Here is a 22,133-nt window from a genome sequence, read left to right on the forward strand (position 1 = left end):
GCTAAGAACTTCATTTGGACAGCTTTAAAGATGATTTTCTCAATATTTTTGTTTCAATATTTTGACCTCAGATTCCAGATTTTCAAATAGTTGCATCTCAGACAAATATTGTCCTCCTAACAAACCATACATCAATGGAGAGATTATTTATATAAATCTCAATTTCAAAAAATTGACTCTTAATACTGGTTTTGTGCTCCAGGGTCACATTTGGTCACGCGTTCAAACTTGTTTATGTAAAGCAGCGCAGAAAGTACTGTAGAGTAACTGTGCTGGATGTTCATTCAGACACATTCCATCCTACAAACTGAACATCAAGCATGTTAGTGACAAAACACACGATTACCTGAATCTTAAGTATACTGTACTTAGCATGCTGTTGAGCAAGCATGCAAAAAATGCCACAAAATATATGTAGTGAGCATAGCATGTGTGCAGAAGGGTGACCTGTAATGAGCACATGCACGCTAAATACTGGTGACCACAGCATCAGAATCACACTGAAATGCTAATTAGGACACTGGAAAAGCAAGACTTATGACTGTTTAATGTGTGATGGGAATAAGAATAGCATTGCAAATAACAAAAGGCAACAAAATCATACAAAAGCATCAATAAAACTGTTGAAGACAAAAAAAAATTCTGATGTTAAACTATATGTGTGCGTGAAAGTCGTTATATATTAAGAGTCAGAGATGCTGTAATAATAAATAAATTGGAAATTTATTTTAATAAAATAAATTTGATTGTATGGAAAGGCAATTTCTGCAGAGATGAGCAGCATACTGTCAAGGCAAGTTGCGGTTTATGCCGCTTTGCTTTTATACCAACTGAAAACACTTTAACCGTGTCTCTTTTTCATGAGGAATCGAGTGCGGTTTCAAACACAGCTTCCAGACCATGCAAACAAAACGAACGCTGATGTCACCGTGTGAAAGAGGCGTTCATAAGGCACTGTAGCATTGTGCACACATCAGGACACCTGAAAACGTTCAAAGAAGGGATTTTCTCCGGAAAATAAAATACTACCAAACAGAAACATTCATATGCATTAGCTTGTCTTTCAGCGACTCGTGCATTAACGAGTTCTGCATTCAAAAACACACGCAACACGTGCAAACCGACACACAGAAGTACATTCAGACATATATAAATACAGTACGCATGAATCAGAAGAGAGACGAGAGTAGAGAAACAGAACGGAGTGAAATCTATAATCGCAGGCATCAGAGACGGGTGCAGGTGCATTATGGAGGTAGACAGCAGAGCTTCAGAAGAACAGGGTTGTGTGTTGGTTCGGTGGAGGCACAGGAAGGTGACAGACTGCTTAACTTTTGATGGAGAGAATTTGGTTTCAGATGTTGGAGGCTCTCCTGGAATCATTTGGAGCAACCGTGTCCCTCGAAATGAAAGTTGTGTTTCGGTTCAGACGAAAATCATGGAGTAAGACGGACACCGGCAGTCCTCGGTAAATGACTCTCGAACCCACGACCCAGAGCAACCCGGAGCTGACGCAGCAGACCAGAAGGTTCTAGTGGAAGAGACACCAAGTTCAGGAGCCACATTTACTTTTAGTCATTCACCAGACGCTTTATCTAAAGCGACTTACAAATGAAGACAATGGAAGCAATCAAAATCAATAAGAGAGCAACGATATGCAAGTGCTATAACAAGTCTCAGTTAGCTGAACGCAGTACACGTAACACCCATATTATATAATAAATGTAAAGAAATCAGATAGAATAGAAAAAGAATAGAGCAAGCTAGTGTTTGAGGCCTTTTTTGCTTTTGTTAGTTGTATAACAAATAAAAAGAAAACACATAGATAGAATACAAAATGATTAGAGAAGCTTTTTTTAAGAAAACAAGCAGTTAGTAAATGAATAGAGTGCAAGTCTAAAAGGGGCAGAATTAGAATAGAATTAGAATTCTGTTGATTTATAAAAAATCTTATGAAAGAAGTTCAGATAAATTCTAAAAAGCACTTTTTAGAATTTATCTGAATTTCTTTCATAAGAAGATTTTTATAAATCAACAGAATTCTAATTCTATTCTAATTCTAATCTAAGTTTTTGGAAATTCATGAACACATGGACGCAAGGACGTCATTTTTGCAAGATGAGAAAAATTTCCACACTGAGAATTTTTTAGCTTCATTTTCTACAGTGGAAAGAAGTTAAATTTTAACTGAAAATGTAATCAAGAAAAATTAAAACAGAAATCACAGAATTTCGGTAAAATTTGAGTGAGAAATAAAATTGGTTTCATAGGGCTTACAAATGTAATTTTTGTTACATTTGTAATAAATTGCTGTTAAACTGTATAAGTCTCATTATTTCAATTAATTAGGCATGTGTTTTGATTAATAAAGTTTAATTTAACCATTAAAAGAGTCCAGAATGTAAACAGAAAAAGTGGAATCCAGAAAAAAATTAATTTGGGGGGAAAAATAAATGGATTTCATTGGGATTTAAAAATATATATGTTTTTTAAACATAATAAACTGCTGTTAAATTGAATAAGTTTGATGATTTCAATTAATTACGCATGTTTTTTGATTAGCAGCAAATTCATTAAACAGCTTACCTTTGGGACGGTTATCTGAACTGTAAAAGGTTATTAACGATGATTTTTACCAACATTCTTTTCAGGAATTCAAATTCTTCAATAGTTTTATCTTTAGAACATTCTTAAGAATTTTGGGGGGTAAACAAAACCATTATTTTAGAAAAAAGAAGAAAATATCAAGTAAGAATGTTTTGTGAATCCGTATGCATGTACAGTATGTGATGCGTACCTAATGTTCTGCAGCCCGTCGCCACGGCAACGGTTATCCATCGTCATGGCGTCGCTCTGACACTCGATGCATACGGAGCGTTCGTGAACCAATCGGGCGCTCCACGGTCTCAGCTTACACGCAGCGCTCGCCTGCTTCACACGCATCTGCACGCAGTAACTGCAGACAGAGATGTGAAAGGAGACTTCAGACAAAAATAACATTCGCAGACTAAATTTAAAGCATTATTCACTGAAAATCGTGCAAACCTGCCACACTCATGATAAGAGCAAAGCAGTGTAGCTGCACAATGCATGAAGCCTGCTTGATGATGAACGAACACCGGATTGTTTTTATTTCCACTAGGACTTTTTTTGCGGGCTGTGTGAGTGATTGAAGGTCAGTCTTCCCACGCTGGATTTCATTAGTTTGATGTGTTATGCCTGTATGTCGTCCTGGTCTCTCCCACACACACACACACACACACACACACACACACACACACACACACACAATCATGCTGAAACTATACACCTGTGATTAATGAAAGGGTTTGCTCTGGGACTTCCTGTGTGCGCTTCCTGTTGGAAGGAACCTCACATAAACATTAAATCTCAGTTCATTTGAACCTGCACCTGCTATTTAACTCCTCGTTATCTGACGCTGATCACGCACACGTCAAGTTCATCCTCACACACACACTAATGTGATTTCCAGGCCTCGGGCAGGTGTTACTCAGGGTTTAAGAAGTGATTTAATGATGGGCTTGTATAAGAAGTTGTGGATTTAACCCCGGATGATATACTCAGAAAATACAACCTGTCTCAGGTTATCTATAAGCTAGTGTGCTCCTAAAAAATACAAAATTCACATTTAGAAAGTATATGCATTCAGCATTTACAGTCTACGAAACAAACATTGTGATTTTGTGTTCAGTCGAATGCTCTCTGAAATCTGAAGTGTCCCACTATAAAAAGGGGGGAATCAGTCACATTTACTGTTTTTTTTATATAGTGAATGGCACATCATGTAGTCTATAATGACTAGGGAGTGAATCAGACAGTGAGTGATGTACACTATTTGAGATTCATACAAAAAGATTACCAGTAATTAATGACTTTTGGTTTGTTTCTCACACAAATACTTAGAATATAGCATATAAATTGTATAGAGCACTCTGTTACGTGCTAAATAACTTTAACAAAATGAAAATCATATGGGTTTTGAATTAAATGAGGGTCAGTGATGACATGATTTTATTTTTTGGAGGAATTATCCCTTTAAAGTCACAATGAAATGAAAGAAGCGACAGATCTTTTCTTCCATACATCCGAGTACAATGAATTATGGATAAAGAAAAATATAGAGTGGGGACTTAGTTCTATGCATCAGTTGTTGATTGGATGCTGAGATGTGGGCGTGGCTCTCTGATGAACGTGAGTTTGCAGGAAGGCTATGACATTTTAATTGAAAATTTTAAATTTTAATGAAACATTGATAAATAAACTGTTCACATTAAGATCTATAATATGCATTTATAAAACAGAAAGGGTGGATTTTCATTTCATGCTGACTTTGAGGTTTACATGTCGACCCATAAATACAGACAATAATCTTGATGATGCTTTACTTTAATTAACTGATTGATTTTTAGTTTTACATTTAGTTATCCAAGTATATCCAGCATATACAGTATGTAAACCTGTTTCTACCACGGAATAAAAATAATAATAATAATAATAAAAAGTAATTGCGACTTTTTATCTCACTATTCAGTCTTTTTTCTTAGAAAAAAAAGTTAGAATTGCGAGAAAGTCAAAATTCTGAGTTTAAATATTGTAATTCTGCCTGTTTAAAAAATAAAAAATGTAATTGCAACTTTTTATCTCACAATTCTGACTTTATTTTTAGTTTTATTTTGAGTTTTTATCTCCCATTTCTGACTTTTTTTCTCAGTTTTATTCTAATTTGTACCTCTATTTAAATCTCTCATTTTTGAGTATTTTGCAATTCTGGGTTATTTTTTCTTAGAATTATGAGGAAAAAAGTCTGAATTGTGAGATTAAAAAGTCGCAATTACCTTTTTTATTTTTTATCCTGTGGTGGAAACAAGCTTCTATAACTATATACTTGGATAATGTTGAGTCAAAACACAGATACCCACCCCATATTAGGTGTGTTTGACCAAAACTACGACTGAAGTTCATTTCTTTAATCCTAATAAACAGCTTCAAAATCATCTTGTTCTAGTTCTGAGGGTCACTGTACCATAAGTCTAGACAACACTCCCTTTGTTAGAAGACAGGAAGGCCTTCGGTCACAGGAAAGTGTTTGAATTATCTATATATGTAATGTGTTGTTCTTTTTCAAAGCAGCTGCATTAGTTCTGCTTTCCAGAACGTCGCTCTCACCTCTTCTTCTCCTCCTTCATAAGCATGTGCGGCCGTCTCCAAGGGTCCTTAAAGTTCCGCCTGAATGAGTCAGGCAGGATTTTGGCCACCTCTGAAGAGGAGGAAGAGATCATGATAATGAAAGAGAGCAAATTAAACTCCTCCAGAGACGAAGCACAAAACAAACAACACTACCCTTACGAAAAAGAAGTTTATTCAAGTGTGCTATTAGTATACTTCTTTTAAACTAAAAATAGGAAAGTATGCTTTTAGTTTACTTTTTATGTACTTCTCAGAAATGGGCTTTATGTACTTCTCAGAAATATACTTAAAATGACATTTAAGTATACTTGACTTATACTTACAAAAAGTCTAAATATACTTGAACTTTACTTAAGTATACTTAATAAAATAAACTTGAAGTATACTACTTTTTGGTAAGGGTATCTCTACATGCACACAGCAGTGTGCTTCATGATTTACTTCTAAAAACACGTGCATACAATATTTCTTATTTTTGTATTATGCATGCAGATTGAGATTGAGAGACACATTTATGGTATGTTTGCATGCATTTATTACAATGCAACACTATTAACATGAACTACACAGACGTTTAACAGTGACTAACAATGGTAAAAAAGGTGGAATGATTTAGTTCTGATATATAATGTGATCCTGATGTCGAAATTCACATGCACAGACATTGACTCCAATTCTATAAACAAACACACATTTTTAATTCCCTCTTTATCTCAACCTTGATCTCACACACACACTGACTCAAAACCTAGTATGCTTCCTACATAGATAGTATTTTAAGGGATTATATGCATGCTGCCAATGCAAAGGCCTTTCTAAAATCTACTTATTTTTAAGCAGCATCAATCCCATTGTAAATCTTGCAAAATCTTTCATAAATTCTTTCTGCGTGAGTGTTTCTAATACAGCGGCTGAGGGAGTGAAGGCAAATTTGACTTTTTTCTCTCTCTACATTTTTTCTTCTTTGGGAAAGTCATAGAAATGCCATTGTGGATTGTGGAAAATAATAATTGTTGTAGTTTCCGTTCTCCATTATATAATTTTACCCAACTTTGACGACTTCCACTTCTGACAAACCCAGATATGTGAAAACAGTCCACTGCAGTTTGGATCCCGTTTAAGAAGTATAGACAGCAAGATTCAACAGAGCTACAGTAGTATGTACTGTATATTACCTTTAGCTGAGCTGCAGGTCTCTGTGTGTGCGAGACACCCGCGGCGCTGTTTGAGGTCGGGACAGGGCGTGCCTCCATTGTGAGGGGGCGTGGCTACCTGCCGGCTTCGCTCTGTAGTCCCCGCCCCACAGACGGATGAACACGGAGACCAGGGACCCCACTGACGCACCTCACAGTCTATAGCTGCTGAGAGGAAACGACAGAGAGGAGCAAATGCTTTCTTTAATTCAAACATAAAAATCACTCACATGCATTAAGTTATCAAAAGCGTATAAATGAGTGCATAAAAGTGTAAATTTGGGCTTTATTGCTGTTTACAGGCCTGTTTGACCCTCAGAGCAGTAAATAAGTCTAAGTATATAAACAGATTTAAAGAAAAACAGTGATTCAAACTAGGGGTCGACCGATTATCGGCGCCGATATTAAGCATTTTTATTGTTATCGGCATCGGCCATTTTCAAAAACTATTTGCCGATAAAACCATTTTATTTTGAAATGCGCGATCTGGCACTGATCCAGCCACCTCAGTCAGAGCGCACCGCTCTGTGGCCTAGACTAAGCCCCGCCCATCGTCCGTCTGATTTGTTGGGAGTCACGAGCCTGGCCAATCAATACAGCTGGCGCGGCTGGAAAATGTTCCGCTCTCACACCGAAAGCACAGGAGCTGCTTCAGTGATCATCATCACACATCAATAAGTTATCTCTCGAAGGTAAGAATGCAGTAAACGTTCCTGAAGTTGCAATAAATCACTACACTGAAGTTGCAAAACACCTAAATATAATCGATTTATGATGACAAGCCCCGTTCAGTTATTATACTGTGAATTCCCGGTCAATGTCCATCATTGCAGTGATATGCTTTAACGGATCATCACATCAGTGCTGAGATAGGTGAAACTAAAACCTACTTCTCTCACCATTCGGCCAACTTAACGTTGTATTGTGAATAGATTATCAACACGAATGAATTCACTCACGTCTGCTGCGTTTTTTTTTTTTTTTGTTGTTCACATAGCTTCACTGAACAGCGTCCGTTCCGTTAGGGCTCTTAGTCAAAAAAAATGCGCATATTTGGAGAATTATTGCTTTATTCTAACATGATTACAAAATAATTTATCATACAGATTCAGAATTACCATTATGCAATTTTGAAGAGCTGAAAGGGCATCAAGCGCGAGCTCTGACGCCCTGACGCGACGCGAGCTCCCTATTCCTGATTTAGTTATCTCCGCGGCCGCGCTCTCTCATTTGACTAATAAAAACCCTATGCTAATAACGTAAATTGTCAATAATCTCACATTGCACGTTTCTGGATGACACTGTCCTGTATACTTCCTAGTTTGTATCGCCGTGATAAACAGTCTAAAAATAAAAAAAAAACACTATTACAATATGGGTTGTGTGTGATTTTAATGCAATTCTGGGTTGCAAATAAAATGCTAAATATAACACACACACACACACACACACACACACACATATATATATGTATATATATATAATATGTGTTATTGTATGTGATATATATATATATATATATATATATAGATCACATTTATTTTCCATTATTTGTTCCATTTGTTGCTGTTTAAATTTTGCTTTAAGTTTTACTTAGTTTACAGAATGCTGCTGATGGATGCTCCCAGCACTTTTTATGTTTGTTGTTATTATTAATATTAATGTTGTTATTATGAACAGTTCTCAGAATTAAAGATGTGTTAAAATAATTTAAAGAGAGTCTTTGTCAGAGGCCTTTTTATTCTTAATTTTGACATTAATTTTCATTTTTACACTAGACACATATCGGTTCAAAATATCGGTTATCGGTCTCCTTGATCTGTGATAATCGGTATCGGCATCGGCCCTGAAAAATTCATATCGGTCGATCCCTAATTCAAACTAGGGGTCGGCTGATTATCAGCACCGATATTAAACAGTTTTATGGTTATCGGTCATTTTCAAAACAGATTTGCGGATAAAATTATTTAAAAGCATTTAAAGAGTTTTTGTCAGAGCCCTTGTTATTCTTAATTTTGACATTAATTTCCATTTTTACACCAGACATACATATTGGTTCAAAATATCGGTTATCGGTCTACGTGATCTGTAATAATCGGTATCGGCCCTGAAAAACACATATCGGTCGACCCTTAGGCTAATTCAAACACAAAACAATCATTCTCATGGATTCAGTTATCAGGAGTGAAACAAGCGCATAAAAAGCACTAATATTAAAGTATAATAATACCGAAAACAATTGTTTTGGCTTGTCAAGAAAATAAACATAATAATCTTTTTAAGTTATGATGTCAACTTCTAATTAAGCTGTTCGACCAACAAACTAAACTGAGTTCGAGGGACTTAATTTGTCACAAATTTTTAAGTTGATTGAACATTAAAAATTTCAACATGATTCACTAACTCATTTAGCATGCATTTTCAAAGGTTCAGTATGTAATACTAACAGTTAGCAGCTGAAATGGGTACTTCAGTAAAATTTTAAATATTAGAGTTGTTTTTCCTGCCATTCCTCCCCAAGAATCAATGCTCATGCATTTCCTAAACATCTGAAAACATATTCATTTTTATTTTTATGCTTTAGTCCAGTCAAAAAATTACATTCAGCACATTTAAAGAACAAGAGCTCTATTCCTCAGTGTGAGAACTACAAAAACTTCAGCATAAACTCTTTTAAATTTCAAATATGACGGCATTAAAAACCCATATAAATATATATATATAAAAAAAACTTAAACACTTAATTTCAACATGTATTCTCCTCATCAGTCCTATGCAAAACATGCTTGGACTTAGAAATCCACTGCCCAGCATTGTTTCAATAAATTAATTAATTAAAATAACAAATTTCATTTTGAATATTAAGGTTGATCAACATTACTATCAACAGAACTCATCAAAATAATGTTTGCAACTTAAAAGATTTAATTAAATCAATAAATTATGCTTTTTTTTCTTTTTTTTTTTTAACCATGCATTTATATAAGTTGTGGTAACAGATCCCCTGAATGTCTGTTAGAGTGCAGGTGAAGAATGCATGAACGCAAGCTCATGTTAGAGTTTGCAATCGTGCATCAGTGAGCAGCTGTGCAGTGACATCACACACACCCTCAAACTACACACAAACAGAGAAGAAAGCGAACGCTGCTGAGTCTGGATCTCGATAACACAGCTGCTCTCTCGTGTGTGCTCAGAGGAACCTAGATCCCCGACGGTTTCACATGAACTACACACTCCAAAATGTTTGTAAACTGATTCTGTAGCGCATCCTTAAGTGTCTGAGAGTTTGTGATCCTGTATTGAGGAGAAGGAATAAACATTAAGGTTTACTCAATATAGCTTCTACACATCAAGTTCAAGTTCTACAACAAGTTAAAGCTTTCAAAGCAGATTTTAGTTAAATGTCTTGGTTGTCTCTCGGATTCGCAATAAAGAAATTTTTGTCTGGTTTATTCAAATTTAGGATAAACAACTGAAATGTATTTTTCGCAAATAAAAAGATTACTGGAGTACGTTTTATAACAGTACACTATTTCAATCTTTCTACTTCAAAATGTCATGTTTAATTCAATGTGTTACTTGCCGTTTCTTTGTGAAATTTGCTTGAAATGAGTGAAAATTGTTTTTAAGGAAATCCTACACCAAGTTTTTTTTAGTGTACCATTAATCCAGCTAAAATATGACAGAAATGGAGTTGTGTTACACTGAATAATTACATCACAATTCAACACTGGCTACTGTACAGTATGTTCCTAAAAAACATAGTGTAATGCATTTGGTGCATGTGTTTGTGGTACAATTTGACACTCCACTTGAGATTTTAACACGTTTTAGAGTAAATCTTTAGGATTAATCCCCTGTGTATGTAACATATGCTCATGTTATCCACCAGAACATGCAAACCACATGAACACAGCTGGCGTGCACACATGCAATCGCATGCACACATCTCACACACACACACACACACACAAACCGTATCAAAGCACAGATGCACGAAATACTGCGCCAGTATTTAACAAAACTGAAGTGCACACATATGCTACACTCAAAGAGCAAATAAAACTAAGATAAACTCAAAACCACTCAAATTCACGATCATAATAAACCAATGCATGCGTGTTTGATCTGGACTGATGTGCACTCTATTTGTTGAGACCCTTTAAAACTTTCTAAATCTGGGTTTTACGGCTGTTTCCAGACCTGTTTGACCCTCCCAGCAGTAAGTTCTGGTTTCTGCACTATTAGTGTAATTAAGTGTAGAAATGGATTTAAAGAAAAACAGCATTTCATTTCAGAAATCCAAAGTACAATGAAAGCTGTGCCGCCTCACCCAAACCCACCCAGCCCGTTATTTTCATCTTGTTTTCCAGTACAAATATCTAAACATTCATATATCAAAATACATTTACTTGAGAAGCAAAATGACTTGCATTTTTCAGAAAACAAGACTCAATAATATCTCATTAAAATGAAGAAAACTTAAAACAAGAAAGAAAAACAAATCTGCAAACAAGGTCAGAAAAGCAATCTTCTTTTCCCTTTAAATTTAAAGTTTATTTTTCAGAACCCATTAGCAGATATTTTTGTCCTTGTTTAAAGCATAAACTAATTTCCTTTCGAACATCTTTTTCAGAAAACAAAACTTAATATCTTCAGTCATTCAGAGTAAGAAACCCAATATCTTTTTTTATTTTTTTGCCAATGTACAGACTTTTATAATCCAAATAAAACAATACATGCAAGATCTTTAAGTGAACTGAAGCATATAATATAATTATGTTGATTATATGGATCCTTTATTTCTAATCTGCTTTATTGTCATCATTTATGAAAAGTGAAACATTTATGGTGATGATTCACTTGCCAAATCTACTGTAAATGGGACTTTTAACTATTTTACAGTGGAAAGTAACTCTATCTGTATGTGTTACAGGTTTGACAATGCAGTAGTAGCTAGCGTACATGTATTCCTTGTTGCTTTATTTCATTCATATTGCTCTGACCTCACGGCTCGTTCGTTCCCCTTCCTCTCTTCTTCCACACCAGAGTGACACATCTCAACAATGAACGCAAACACACTCACAAACACACACCTCCATACAAAGGCCCTGTCAAATTCCCCACATTCCCCTGCATTAGTTCTGCAGATATGCCTCGTACCCGTTCCCAAACCGCCAGAAACCTTCTGATCAGGTGACCTGCTTGTCAACAATGTCTTAATTCTAGTATTATGTTTGTGTGAATCTGGATTGTTCTGACGTGGTTCCCTCTTTAAAAAAAATACTGGATTGCCAAATGATTGTCACGACATTCGGTTCCATTAACGGGTCTTGAACGTTCACTCTGAGAATCTATTAGAGCTAAAGCACATGACGTTTTAAGTGAGTTTGCTGAAAACAAACGAGAGAGAAAACAATACAAATAATCTTACTGTTGCAACATCGTCACTGACTGCGCACGACAACAAACATTCAGCATGATGAGTGAATTATGAACTAAAGATAAGTTGACTTATATTATAATTACATCCATAAGCTTTTTGTGAAATTAGGATTGACTCATGAATCTGTTGCTTGACCTCTTCATATTTAAGGAGAAAACTATAGTTTCCAAAGTCGGACTTCACATGTTATGATTTTCAAGTTTAGTAGAGATGCTACGCATCTCCCAAACAATATCCAGTGACTACTAAATTCGCTAGCAATAATTTTAATCAAACAGTTAAATGTTTGTTGCCTGCCGTTATGTCCCCACCAATGCCAAAATCAAACCTACGCTCTTGTTTCATTGCCCCACAAAAGTTCATAATCCATAACAACACTTCCTCCAGAGAAAAAGTGCATCAACTGTTGTCTCTCACAACAAAATCCAGCCAAGTATTTGTTTAGAGCTGTTTTGGGTTGTAAACGGTTCTTGATCTGTGCAGATTTCTCTCCTGATTCAAACAAGATGACTTTTCCACTGCAGAAAGCAATATTATGGACTCATATTGTAGCCGGAAGTGATGGTTTAAAGCTACAAAGCCCGCACGCAGCTTTTGTCTTCTCAAGACATTAACTGATGGACTGAAGTGGTGTGGATTATTGTGATGTTTTTATCAGCTGTTTGGACTCTCATTCTGACGGCACCCATTCACTGCAGAGCATCCATTGCTGAGACACTATTGCAGTACTACATTTCTCCAAATCTGTTCCCATGAAGAAGCAAACTCATCAAGCTCAAATGTTTATTTTTTGGCTGAACTATTCCTTTTAGTTGGTTGTGAGGAGCCAAAGCAACACACCTCCTCATGCATTCACAGACGGAGCGGCTCTTCCGAGTCTTAATGAACGTTAGACCCGTCAGGAGATGATGTGGGAGGACAGAGAGGAACCGGAGGAGGAACATGTGGTTTTCCTCAAGACGTTCATGAAATGTGTGTGAGTCAGGTAACACACAACATGTGCACCACTCTGTTCCTGTTCATTGTTCAAACACACACTCTTATTCTCTCCCACAGCACTCGGGTGTTTATGAGGGCCACCAAACCCATAGCAGATACTCCCCAGCATTCCTCCGCTTTCAGGAATCTGTCACAGACTTCCTGAGAGACAGACTCACGTCAGCACACTAACCTCAAAGCAAAGACAGAGTCGTACAAACGACGTCTTTCACCATCCATCAGAGTAAGATCTTCAACACAAATGCTGAAATATTTAAAATACTTGCATCTTAAGCACATTAAAGGTATCAATTAAGTATCACATTACATAATTATTATTATTTATTTATTGATGGACTCAAGCCAAAGGTTTTTTTATTTTTATTTTTTATAGCAAATGCATGAAAATCTGACCTTAATGCTTCACAATGCTTGTTGCAAATGGTACAGCTCTCCAACGGTAAAAACATTTTAACTGTTGGGTAACATACTGTATAACAGTATACAGTCATTCTGCTGTAGACCTTAACCGTTAATGACCCACAGCCTTGAACAATATAATCTAAAGTCAGATAACAGCCAAGACTGGGAACAATTACAGGGACATCAAGAGCAGCCTATTAGATGAGAGAGAGAGAGAGAGAGAGAGAGAGAGAGAGAGAGGGTAGAAATGGGTTTATACCTCCATTCCTGTTTTTCTCTTTATTTCTGCACTTGGTCAGAACTGTGTTTGTTTGTTCCATGTTGTTGATGTGACGTCCTTCTTCATGAAAACACACACTGCTGTTTCATACAATTGGATGATTTGTATATATACAGGGCTCCAGATTAACATTTGAGAGCAGTGGCACCAGCGGCACTAAGTTCTACAGATCTGGAGCAGATCTGGTAGCGCTGGGGGTATTCAAAATAAGGATCATTTAATCATAAAATTACTATTGTTTTGCATTAATAAGTGCAGTTACTAATAATATTTCATCTTCATTTCTTGTTTATTTTTCTTTTGTTTGTTGTTTATACAGATTTGACAGTAAAGCACTAAACTTGGGTTAAGATGCATACAGACAGCAGTAACAGGTGCAAAATCTACTTTTTATATACAGAAAATTTATTAAAAGTACCATTATTCTTCTAGCATACGGAACTGACCAACTTCAGTGATTTTGTGTGATTTAGTAGCAAATTAAAGAAAAGTTTGTGACTTCTCTTACTTCATACACACAAAAAGTGTAAAATTCTGACAAAATCTGATTTCTTGATGATTTGATATTTTAATAGTGATTTTATTATTTCAAAATATAGAGAAAAGGTAGAAATGAATGACTTATAAGCCAATAGGTGCTCCTCTGCAGCTGTCTACTGGTTATAATTGTGATTTGATCTATTTTTAAAATTTGACATAAGTGTTTGTTTACCACAAAGTGTATTTTTGATGTTATTTTAAAAATAACATTCAAACTGGATCATTTTATAGCTTTAAAGTGCTGGAAATAGTTGTGTGAAATGCTTGAAAGTCATTGAAAAGTGCTTGAATTTCTCTCTCTAAAGGTTGTACAAACCCTGAAATTAATGATACAATGCATTCGACTATTTCTACCACAACACCATGCAGATTTCTGTGTAGAATTTGAATGATTCTCACTAGATCTTGCAGCAACCTTATCATTGTGCGGCGAATTCAAAAGCTTCTCACTAGATCTCGCAGCACTGTTGCATCTGTGCAGGAAGAGTGTTGTCACAAAATCAACTTTTGTTGAATAATGATGTTTTTTTGTGGTAGGAGTTTGTTTGCATCACCGTGGTAGATGTTTTTTGGGGTGTGATGATTTTGTTTAGCACGGTTTAGTTTCGCTTTCATCTGCCGTTTGATGTTTCTCAAATGCAACAGAAATGGCAGATCTTATGAGTTGGGCAACGCGGTGATCGCACAAAAATTAGTCGCACCGGCAAAAAAAATGGTCACAAAATGCCATTTGGTCGCATTCTGAAGCCCTAATATATATATATATATATATATATATATATATATATATATATATATATATATATATATATATATATAAAATAGCAAAAAATTGTGTTAGATTTGGTAAAGCAAGTTGCATTCATTACTATGAATCTGTTCAAAGTGTCAATTTAAAAAAAAAATCTATTCAAAAATTGAATATCCTTCATATATATATCTGCTGTAATAAATAAGACAAAAAAAAAATCTTCATATAAACAGAGGCAAACAAAGATGCTGAACACATGCAGCATTAGCAGTTTTACTTAAATTAGATTGTATAATTTGAAATTTTAAATCAAAACAGAATGCTCTGACTTTAGTTTTGTGAAACTATACTAGCTACATAAAACATCTGCACAAAACAAAGACAGCAGAAGCTCTGAATGAGACGCAAATTCACTCTCTGACAGCAGGTGGCGCTCATGGAACAGCAGTAATACAGCATTTCCTTGGTTACCGCTGTAAACAAAGCAGCACAGCGCTTATAAACACAAGTAAATATCATCTAAACTTTTCTAAAGATAGTCAGTTCCCCTCAGAGATTCATTCATATAAACTCCTACCCTTTAATGTATCGCGATACGTTTAACATCTCAACCGATTTGAATCGTCACATTTGTATCGATTTTCAACTGGTTCACGGTGATGTAACGATTCACCACAAGCCAGTTGAAAATCGATACAAATGTGACGATTCAAATTATTTTAGTAAAAGCATGTAGGTAAATACTGCTTCTTTTCTTATTTTGTATTGTCTCATTATATTTGTGCATTTGTTCCTATTGTTATTGGTCTTTTTGTTCATTTAACAAAATTTTACTGTTTTAATTCTTACATTAAACAGAACATAAACAAAAACTACCAAGCTATAACTGTGTATCAATATCACCCAGACCTAAAACACACCCAAACTCATAAATCAGTTCACTTCAAACATATATGTTCTCATCTAATGCACTGAAATTCAGACATAAGTGTGACTGAAGTGTTTCAGGACTGTCATGCTCTGCTTTCAGAGGTTTTAAAGTCTCAGTGACTGAGTTTCGCAGTATAAACAAAGATGATTGAGCAACTCCGAACTCCAACAGACCTGGAAGACGCTCAAGACCTCCCTCAAGTCAAAGCGCAGAGATGAAAGCTGTCTTTACACCCCTTGGTCTTATACGGAGCAGAATGCTGGGATGTTTTCTAGCTCCTGCGAGGGGCTGATGGGAAGTACTGATTATATACATACTGTACATACGGTGCATTTGAAGCCGTTTCTGAGTTCTGTTGCTGTAGTTGAGGCAGGTGCAAGACATACAGACAGCAGATAATGACGGCTGTGATAATAACCCAGAACACACATACTTTACTCAGAGACACCAGCTGTTTCTGAGCCGCTGATTTCTGTCAATACTCCATTAACAATCTCGTCCAGACGTGTGAGCCGAAAGACCAAATTTAGGATCACATTTTGAACAAATGGTGGCAGAATTTTAATTTTTAGATGGATTATCCAATGGTTTACTCACCCACATCGTGTTTAAAACGTTTTTTAGTTCTGTAGAATGCAAAAGGAGATGCTTTTTTATACAGCAAAAATAAATGGTGACCATGAATTTATGCTTCAAAAGGAAAATAAAAGCATCATAACTCTTGTTCATATGACTTGTGCACTATATTCCCAATCTTCTGAAGTCATTTGATGCATTGTGTGAGAAACAGAACCAAGTTTAAGATATTATTCACTGAGAAATCCTGTTCAAATCATAATACAAGCAAGATTTTGATTTGTGATTTTGTTTGCATATAGCTAGAAAAGCATTTCCAGTAATGACTTAAAGAGATAGTTCACCCTAAAATGAAAATTCGCCATTATTTACCCGCCCTCGTATCGTATAACCTGTTTAACTTTCTTTCATCCGTGTAACATGAAGTAGAACATTTTAAGGAATGTTGGTAACCAAACATTCCATTTTTTGGACAATGAGACAAAATATCAAAATATCATCTTAAAACATTGAAGAAATAATTAATTTGATTTGTGCACTACATTCCATGTTCTTCCAAATCTTCCAAAGTTGTATTTAAAGGGATAGTCCACCATAATTTACTAACCAGTCATCTTGGTTCTCATTGACTTGCATTATATGGTTAGAAAATACAATGGAAGTCAATGGGAACTAATGAGGATTGGAATGGCTATATATATATATATATATATATATATATATATATATATATATAAAATAAAAAAAAAAAGATACTATACTTTATTTGTTTACCTGCATGGACAGACATGTGAAGGTGAGCTAGATTAATGAAATATGAACTTAAAATTGTAAGTAAATATTTTATGTCAACAGGCTTTTGCTGACAAAAAAAAAGTTATAAAACTTTTTTACAAGTTAAAGCCAAGGTATACAAAAGAATAAACAAACAAAAAAAACATAGGTAATAATAAAAATTAAAGAAAATCAAATGATACAAGTTAAATCATTTTTATTTTATTTTTTTACAAACAGTAAGTTTTTTTCTTATTTTTTATATTTAAACTGAACAAAACTGTCAAAATAATTTTTAAAACAAAGGCTTATTTCACCTATACTTACGTTTATATGTATTAAATAGAAGTAACAGATTAATTAGATGATATTTCTTATTTTATTCGCTTTTTTCCACCTGTGACATTTCTGTGATTGACGTGCGTCAGTTTTATATAGAAAAGGTTCAAACTGACGCACGTCAATCACAGCGGCGTGACGTCACCGCAACGGCCGCAGGTGGACGCGGTTTAACGGACTCACCTGAGATGTGGCACACGGGCCGGTAATCGTCGCAGCAGTCGCCGCTCCTCCTGCAGTACGTGTCGCAGTAACACACGGTTCTCCTCGCGCTCCTCTCCACGCACTCGTTATTCCGTCCCGGACAGCATCTCGGCGTCGGTCTGTCCGCGCATCCCGCCTCGCACGCGCCGGACACACACATCACGAGCGCGATCACCGCACACACGCGAGCTCCCGTCATTGTCGTCTTCGGGTTTCGCTGCAATACAGAAGAGGCCGCTTTAAAGAAGTTTCTCGAACTTTTAGACGCAGCGAGTGGGTTCCGTGAGTCCCGTCAGCAGCATCGCCGAAGTTCATCTGTGTGCGCGCGGAGTGACGCTCGCTCACTGACCGAAGCGCGCCGCCCGCAGGACGCATGCGCAATCACAACAACACACCGCAGCTTTCAACTGAACAAAACAATAAATATTTTAAATAAATATGTGTGTATATAAACTTATTTAGATTTCTATTAAACATTTATATACAATTCATGATATTTTATATTTATGATGTGAGTTTTATGGTGATAAAACAGTATTTTGTCACACATTTCTAATTAGGTGTATATATAAACTGCATTATTTTGTCATGCTTATTATTGTAGCCTGTTATTTCAGAATTGAACCGTTTTTGTAATAAAATTATTTTACGTTAAACATCACATGGTCTTTTCATGTACTAGATCATATCAGTACACCAGTGGTTTAAATTTATTATTATTATTATTTTATTCAATATTTGATTTGCTATTATAAAAAGGAAATATTTGCTCAATAGAATCTATTTTTAGGGATTTTTATTACCTTTGTGATTGCATTTTTATTTGCATTTTTATATTCATTTCAAATACTTAAATTAAGTAATAGAGATTATCAAAATGTTTTTATAAATATATTTTAAATATAATAAGTATATATACTGTATATATAGCCTGTGTGTTTTTGTGTCAAATACTTGAATAAAATAATTGATCAATATGGTGTTTAAACTCATGTTTTCATATTTTGAATAATTAAATATTTTAATACATAAAAAAATTATGACATTAAAGACATTTTATATATATATATTATATATATATATATATATATATCTTTTTTTAATTGTTAATTTTATACATTTATTTAACATACTTTGTATCTATCTATTATTATTATTATTATTATTGCACCTAAATATCTGGATGTATTTGTTACGTTTAGGCAGTGTTGCCCCAAAGCCTGATTCATTTCCGTCTCTGGTTCTGGAACCCAACAAAACTGCACATTTTGGTCGTCTCTCTCATAACACACCTAATTCAACTCATTACTGCAGAGACCCGCAGTGTCAGATATTTCAAATATGCAGTGAAAGACTCCAGCATCTGATCTGAGATCAGCACTTTGAGCTGTTATTACACAACATCTGTTTGTGTTTCCTCAGCTCGGTTTGGATGATGGACATGATAATTATGATTATGAAATCCCCCCACAGAGAGAGAACATGCCACCCAACACTGATACAGCTGCAAATTCATGTGACGGAGTCAGTCTGTCTGACAGATATTCACAACAAACACCATGAAGAAATGATAAAAATTGGATAGAACACTTAATAGAAAACAGATTCAAACAGACGCAACAGTGTATTTGTACTGCCAAAGCATTAGCTGTGAGGCTGCACACAATGAAAAAAAAGAGTGCAAATGGAGTTCACAAATATTAGTAACAAATAACATTAAAGGGATACTCCACCCCAAAATGAAAATGTTGTCATTAATCACTTACCCCAATGTCGTTCCAAATCCGTAAAAGCTCTGTTCGTCATGGAACACAATTTAAGATATTTTGGATGAAAACCTGGAGGCTTGAGACTGTCCCAGAGACTGCCAAATAAATAACAGTGTCAAGGTCCAGGAAAGGTATGAAAGTCAGAATACTAATAATATGAAAGTCATCAGAATACTCCACGCCTCAAGGACGCGCTGTTTTATTTCAAATCAAAGCTAAATACATGTAGTAACAGCGCATCCTTGTGGCGCGGATGACACAGAAGAGCATACGCAGCATACAGTGATATGGAGAGACACAGAGGAGACCGTTGACAAAGGAATTATTGAATAAAGTTGTTATTTTTGTATTCTTCGCTTACAAAAAGTGTTCCAGTCTCTTCATATAACCCAGATTGCACGTCTGATGGCAGATGGAGTATTCTGACAACGACTTTCATACCTTTAAGAAAACAAATAGTAAGATAACAAACAATTAACAAAAAAAATATACTGTATGAAGCATGGCTTCCAAGTTTAAGATTTGATCAAAACTGTGCCAAAGTGATTTTCTTAATTAAATACTGTCACACAGAAATGATGTTAGTGGCGTTGAAATTCGATGAAATCTCAGATCATAATCTAGTCTTGTGTATAATCCCTATAACTAAAACTGCAAATTCAACTCCTTGTTACAAATATTGTAGAACCATCACTTCTACCACAAAAGACTGCTTTTTAAGTAATCTTTTCTGTCTTCTCAATTCCACAGCAAATCCAATAGCTCGGATAAACTTGATGGTGTAACAGAAACTATCAAATCTCTATTTTCTAGCACTTTAGATACGGTTGCTCCTTTATGCTCAAGAAAGATTAAGGAAACCAGTTCGACACCGTGATATATAGAGCACACTTGTGCCTTAAAGAGAGAAGCCCGGAGAATGGAGCTCAGCTGGAAGAAAACAAACGAGAGGTATTTCATATTGCATGGAAGGAAAGTACTTCTACTTATAGAAAAGCTCTAAAAACTGCTAGATCTACTAACTTTTAATCTCTTTTAGAAAAACACAAACACACCCCCAGTTATTTGTTCAATACAGTGGCTAAATTAATGAAAAATAAAGCATCAACTATTTTTTTTTATATTTTCTTCAAGCATTTTTGTTAGATTTATTATTTACTATATTTTAATTTCTAATTTATTAACAGTTATTTTAGTACTTAAAGTTCAAATACACAAAAATGATAAATGTTGCCATGGCAACTAGCTGAAATAAAATAAGTTTAAGTTTTTTTTATATATTTTATTTCAGTTAACTGTTATTTTATTTCAAGTAACGACACTGTTTTTATGGTTTTAGTTTTAGTGACTGGTAATAGAAACCCAGAGGTGAGACGGGTCACTCACTGTCTGTCCCTCTCTGGAGGATGAATGTAATTTGCTCGCGCTTCAGAGCTCGTGTATGCGTTCGGTCATCAGCTCCGCCTGTCCAGTCAGTTTCAGGATGGCACCGTAAAACATCTGCCGGTGGGAGTTTCTGATGAACGACAGCAGGACGGCACAACAAAAGACAGATATACATCTGTCCTGTGAAAGAACGAGAGAATCACAGATGGACAGACGTTCTGCAAGATCACGGAATCCTGCTGGAAAATCAGACATGATTCTTGTTGACATGATTCGGTCATATTTTACTTTGTTTGTGATTTTGAGACTGAACAAGACTAGACAGACTGAGAGCGAAAAGAGATTCCATGTTTCTAACAAAGAGCTATTGTAGCAGAACTTAAAGAGACGAGGAATTTCTCATCGGTGTGTGTGTGTGTGTGTGTGTATGAGTTTGTGTGTCTCTGTGTGTGTGTGTGTGTGTGTGTGTGTGTGTGTGTGTGTGTGTGTGTGTGTGTTTCTCTGTGTGTGTGTGGTGTGTGTGTGTGTGTGTGTGTGTGTGTGTGTTTGTGTGTGAGTGCTAGTGTTGTGTGTGTGTGCGTGAAGTTGTGTGTGTGTGTGTGTGTGTGTGTGTGAGAGAGAGAGAGAGAGAGACAGACAGGAGACGGACACACTGGCACATCTTTCATCTGAAAGAAAAGAAAGAAGTCAAATAATCCTTCATTCAGCCGGACTGCTACAGAACTATTGTTATTCCAGAGGTCACCACGAGATCATAGACACTCACCTAGAAACGCCCTAGCAACCGCATACCATCACTCACAACACCTTAGAAGTGAAAAGACTTCAATCTTAAAAGTCTATTTTTACACTGTATCTGCAGATTATCTATTAATGGAATAAAAGGCACACACTTAAGTGCACTTTTAAAAAAGATTACATTTGAAATTGTTGATTTGAAAGTTTTCATGATCATTATATTTTAAAATGTTGAAGTTGTACACTTATTTTATTGTGTTCACTTACATGCTAAAGCACAACTTAAAAAAACATTTTTCAAAGTTGTAAATAAAACCAAGATTTTTTTTGGAGTACATAAAAAAAATAAAAAATACTGTTTCAGTCTTTCTTCTTTAAAATTTAATGTTTTATTCCATTTTTTTCCCATTCCATTTTTAAAACCATTTGTGAGCTGTTTTTTTTTTCTTTTACACAACAAAAAGGTGATTGTGACCTTTTTATCTCACAATTTCAATTCTGAGAAAAAAGTGAGAATTGTGAGATATAAACTCAGAATTGAGAAAATTAATAATATGAACTCACAATTCTAAAAAGGAAAGTCGGAATTGTGAAATA

General features: G+C 35.4%; 1 protein-coding gene across 2 annotated transcripts; it reads right to left on the minus strand.

Moving 5' to 3' along the window:
- Nucleotides 1–530: 530 nt before the first annotated feature.
- si:dkey-178e17.3 (somatomedin-B and thrombospondin type-1 domain-containing protein) lies at nucleotides 531–18,029 on the minus strand. 2 transcript variants are annotated; one of them, XM_042761576.1, is made up of 5 exons: nucleotides 17,623–18,029; nucleotides 6,384–6,569; nucleotides 5,188–5,278; nucleotides 2,798–2,956; nucleotides 531–1,531 (listed from the first exon to the last, which is right to left on the minus strand). In XM_042761576.1, the coding sequence occupies exons 1-5, from the start codon at nucleotides 17,840–17,842 to the stop codon at nucleotides 1,426–1,428; spliced, it is 762 nt and encodes a 253-aa protein (XP_042617510.1). In that variant the 5' UTR covers nucleotides 17,843–18,029; the 3' UTR covers nucleotides 531–1,425. The 2 variants fall into 2 exon arrangements, with proteins under 2 accessions (XP_042617510.1, XP_042617511.1); XM_042761577.1 differs by having other exon boundaries at nucleotides 6,384–6,566; nucleotides 17,623–18,020.
- Nucleotides 18,030–22,133: the final 4,104 nt, after the last annotated feature.

This window comes from Cyprinus carpio, chromosome A8 (genome assembly GCF_018340385.1).
Source record: "Cyprinus carpio isolate SPL01 chromosome A8, ASM1834038v1, whole genome shotgun sequence".
Lineage (NCBI taxonomy): Eukaryota > Metazoa > Chordata > Actinopteri > Cypriniformes > Cyprinidae > Cyprinus > Cyprinus carpio.